This window comes from Erinaceus europaeus, chromosome X (assembly GCF_950295315.1).
Source record: "Erinaceus europaeus chromosome X, mEriEur2.1, whole genome shotgun sequence".
NCBI lineage: Eukaryota > Metazoa > Chordata > Mammalia > Eulipotyphla > Erinaceidae > Erinaceus > Erinaceus europaeus.
Genome location: NC_080185.1, coordinates 22,861,942 through 22,865,745, shown reverse-complemented (window position 1 = coordinate 22,865,745; position 3,804 = coordinate 22,861,942). Strand labels below are relative to the sequence as shown.

The following is a 3,804-nucleotide window of genomic DNA, read 5'->3' as shown; positions in this document are numbered from 1 at the left end:
CAGGGCTGATGTCAGGCTGGGGTTCCCAGCCCAGGCTCATGCCGCCCACTCCCTGCACTGGGCCCAGGAGGCTCGCCCCACACTGAGGTCTGAGGCACCCAACCTCCAGGAGCCTGGCCGAGCCTGGTGGGGTGGGGGTACCAGGCTAGAGAGGAACTCTGCTCTGAGGGTCTGGGCGGGGGTCTCAGGTGTCGCCCTCAGCTCAGACTGTGCCCCAGTCCCCCGTGTGCCCACCATCCTGCCTTGGGGGGGACAGGACGAATATCCCCCCAAGGCCAGTGCCCTCTCTTCCTGGTGAACATCTCCCCAAGGCAAAGCCCTCCCTCCTAACTACAGGAAAGGGTTGAACATCCCCCCCAAGGCCACAGTCCTCCCTTCCTGCTCTTGGAGACAGAGTGAACATTCCTCCAAGGCCAGAGCACTCCCTTCTTGGTCTAAGGAACGAAGTGAACAAACCCGGACCCCAGGCAACCCCCTCTCCCCTGATCTCTGGAATAGGGTGAGCATGCCCCCCCCCCAAGGCACAACCCTCCCTCCCTGGTCTCAGGAATGGGGTGAACATCCTCTACAGCTATAGTCCTCTCTCCTTAGTCTGGAAAATGGGTTGAACAGACTCCCACCCAAGGCAAAGCCCTCCCTCCCTGGTCTCAGAAATGGGGTGAACATGCCCCCCCAAGGCACAGCCCTCCCTCCCTCTTTGGTCTCAGGAATGGGGTGAACATCCTGTAAAGCTATAGCCCTCCCTCCCTGGTCTGAGAAATGGGTTGAACAGGACCCCCCTCAGGCAGAGCCCTCCCTCCCTGGACTCAGGAGGGGGGTGAACATCCTCCAAGGCCACAGTCCTCTCCCCGACCAGGGGTCACCCACCCCTCCCTGGTCTCAGGAATGGGGTGAACAAGGCCCCCAAGTCTAAAGCCCTCCCTCCCTGGCTTGGGGAACAGGACCCCCGCATGGAAGCCCCCCCCTGGCCCTGCAGGCCCATACTCTGCTGTCCCAAGTTGTTGCAGGCCAGGCTGACCGCGAGGCTCTGGCTCTTGACAGGCCCAGAGAAGGGTGACATCCGCTGCAAACAGGGGGCCTGAAAGAAAGGTGAGGACTTGAGAGCACTGGGAGGTGGGGGGAGGACAGAAGAGCCCCTGAGTCTTCCTACCCCACTGGGGCTCTGCCAGGACCTCAGCCTTCCTTCTGGATGCCCACCCCGCCCCACGACGCCACGCCACGCCTGGGTGTCAGGCAGGAGGGGTAGTTTCTCTTCTCGGCCCCCCCAGCCACTCCCTCACCCTCCACCCCGGGGGTTGGGGACACCACAGGGGCCTGTGTGCAGAGGGGGCGGGGTGGAGCCCCCGAAGATGCCCAGGCCCTCACCGCCCCCCCCACACACACACACAGGGATCCCTGCGGGCAGGGAGGGCAGGGAGCCGGGGAGCCCTGTGGGCGCTGGCTGTGTCCAGGGCGGCTTCCAGGCTGGGTCCCTCGCAGCCCCCTGCTCCTGCGGGCCCGCCCCGCTCCTCCCCTCCCCTCCCCTCCCCTCCCCTCCCCTCCCTTCCCCACTCCTCCCCTCCAGCCCTCGCGGCCTCCTACCTGGGCAGGGGTCGCCGCTGAGGCCGCGTCCTGCGCTCAAGTTCTGGGGGTCGGGGTTCCCCATTTTGTGCACCAGGCCGCCGCCAGGCAACAGGTCGCTGCGAGAGAGGACTGCGGGGAGCGGGGAGCGGGGGCGGGGGCGGGAGCGGGGGCGGCGATCTGCGGGCGGGGATGGCGGGACCGCGGGGAGCACCGACGGGTGGGCGGCGTCCTCCTGCAGCCTCCGCGGCTGCTGTCACAAGTGCCCCGCGCCCCCCCCGCCCGTCGCCCTTCTGTCCGTCTGTCGGCCCGTCCAGCTCAGGGCGCCGCGGGTCTATCGTGCCGGGCCCCGCATGCCGCCGCCGCCGCTCACTCGATGCGCACCTGCAGGCGCACGTTGAACATGACGGACGCCACGACGTAGAAGTAGGGGAAGTTGAGGCGCACCCGCCACGCCAGGTCGAAGAAGGTGAGCAGCGTGCGCGTCAGCCCCTTGCAGAAGGCGCCATAGGAGCCGCCGCCGCCGCCTCGGAAAGCCGCCGAGCGCGACAGACGCACCGCCAGGCCCGACAGCGCCGCTGCAGCCGCCGCCGCCGACAGCGCCGCCGATGCCGCCATGGGCCCCGCACACCCGCCCGGCTGCCCGCGCCTGCGACGCCGACAACGGTGGCGATGGCGACCGCACAGGTGGACGCCGGACCCCAGCCGCCTCCGACTCCGCCCCCGCCTGCCCCCCACCCCCGGCTCTCCGCTCCTGGCCGGGCTCTGCTGCAGGGCTGACGCCTTCTCCCCTTTACCCCGCAAACGCCGTCCGCTACCGCCGCACAACCCTTAGGGCCCCCGCCTCAGGCCCCCCTCCTCTTCTCTCCTTCTCTCCTCCCCTATTCCCTTCCTCCGCCTCCTCCTTTGCCTCCGCAACCGCGACCCTCACGCCGGTGGTCACGCCCCCCGAGCGTGGCGGGCGTAGCCACGCCCCCATTGTCCACGCCCCTCTCCCTCCGCCACTCAGCTGTCGCCGCTTGCATGACACGCCCTCCTGGACCCGCCTTGTACTCCCTGCCCCCGCCTCCTCGCGTCCGCTGGAGAGCAGAGCTTGGGGCCCTGAGTGGAGGGGCTGCGAGGGGACGGTGTTGTCCCGCCCCTGCTTCTGCGGAAAGAGGTGGAGTGCAGCAAGTTTTGGTGGGGAGCTTGGGAGCCCCCGGCTGGACCGCGAGGCAGCTGCTGTGTCGCTGCTGCGCACCTATGGTCCCCGCAATCCACCCCACCCCCCACCATCATCCGTATCCTTCCACCTTTCACAAATGCGCTTTTCTCTGCAAGCGCTGGGGCGCTGAGGCTGGCCCCACCGGAGTGAGCAGTCTCTGCTCTCTGTGCTGGCACCCGACATAGTGCTTTGTTGGACTGCCTTCTAGTCTTTCTTTTTTACTTGTAGCAGAGGAAGGGCTCCCTCTACTCTCCTAGAATCACCGAATTCAATATAAGCTTCTTAGATATATGAATAAGCTAACAACAGACCAATTAACAAAAGTTGAGGTGTATACATTTATGAAATGTTCATCTTGGGGGGTTGGGCGGTAGTACAGCTGATTAACCGCACGTGGTGTGAAGTGCATAGACCGGCATAAAGATCCTGGTTCGACCCCCTGGCTCTCTACCTGCAAAGGAGTCACTTCACAAGTGGTGAAGCAGGTCTGCAGGTGTCTCTCTTTCTCTCCCTCTCCCTGTCTTCCCTTCCTCTCTTCATTTCTCTCTGTCCTATCCAACAACGATGACATCATCAACAACAATAATAACAACGATAAAACAACCAGGGCAACAAAATGGAAAATAAATTTTAAAAAGAAAGAAATCTTAATCTTGGTTATATGGAGTTGGGGAAAAATGACAGAAAAGAAAGTGAATTCCCAGAAACACAGTTGTAGTCATTAGTAGTAGAGATGTCATCTTAGATTACAGTAAAGGGGTTTTAGGAAACATGAATAGGTCCTGAAAAAAACATGTTGGAGATAAGATATCCTTTATTAAAAATCAACCTATTCTGCCTTGTGAAACTTCCAAGAAGGAATTTGGGACAAACGATTTTCCTTCAGCCATATAAGAATCTCAGAGATTGCTTTTTGCTGCATTTGCTGTTTTCCAAGTATCTTGAGCTCAAAACAGTCAGTATATAATGGTGTCATATTTTGGATGACATGTCCTGAATTCTTCCTACCCTATCGTGAATTCTCCAGCATTCAACTGTTT

General features: G+C 61.7%; 1 protein-coding gene across 1 annotated transcript; it reads right to left on the bottom strand.

Annotated features, from left to right (window-relative positions):
• Nucleotides 1-1,593: 1,593 nt before the first annotated feature.
• Nucleotides 1,594-2,414, bottom strand: SMIM10L2B (small integral membrane protein 10 like 2B). The gene has a single exon (XM_060183209.1). It carries the CDS (start codon nucleotides 2,176-2,178, stop codon nucleotides 1,930-1,932), a length of 249 nt encoding a protein of 82 aa, XP_060039192.1. The 5' UTR covers nucleotides 2,179-2,414; the 3' UTR covers nucleotides 1,594-1,929.
• Nucleotides 2,415-3,804: the final 1,390 nt, after the last annotated feature.

What these genes read in the sequence shown, in the direction of transcription:
- SMIM10L2B (XM_060183209.1), bottom strand. Translation starts at nt 2,178, where the DNA reads ATGGCGGCATCGGCGGCGCTGTCGGCGGCGGCGGCTGCAGCGGCGCTG.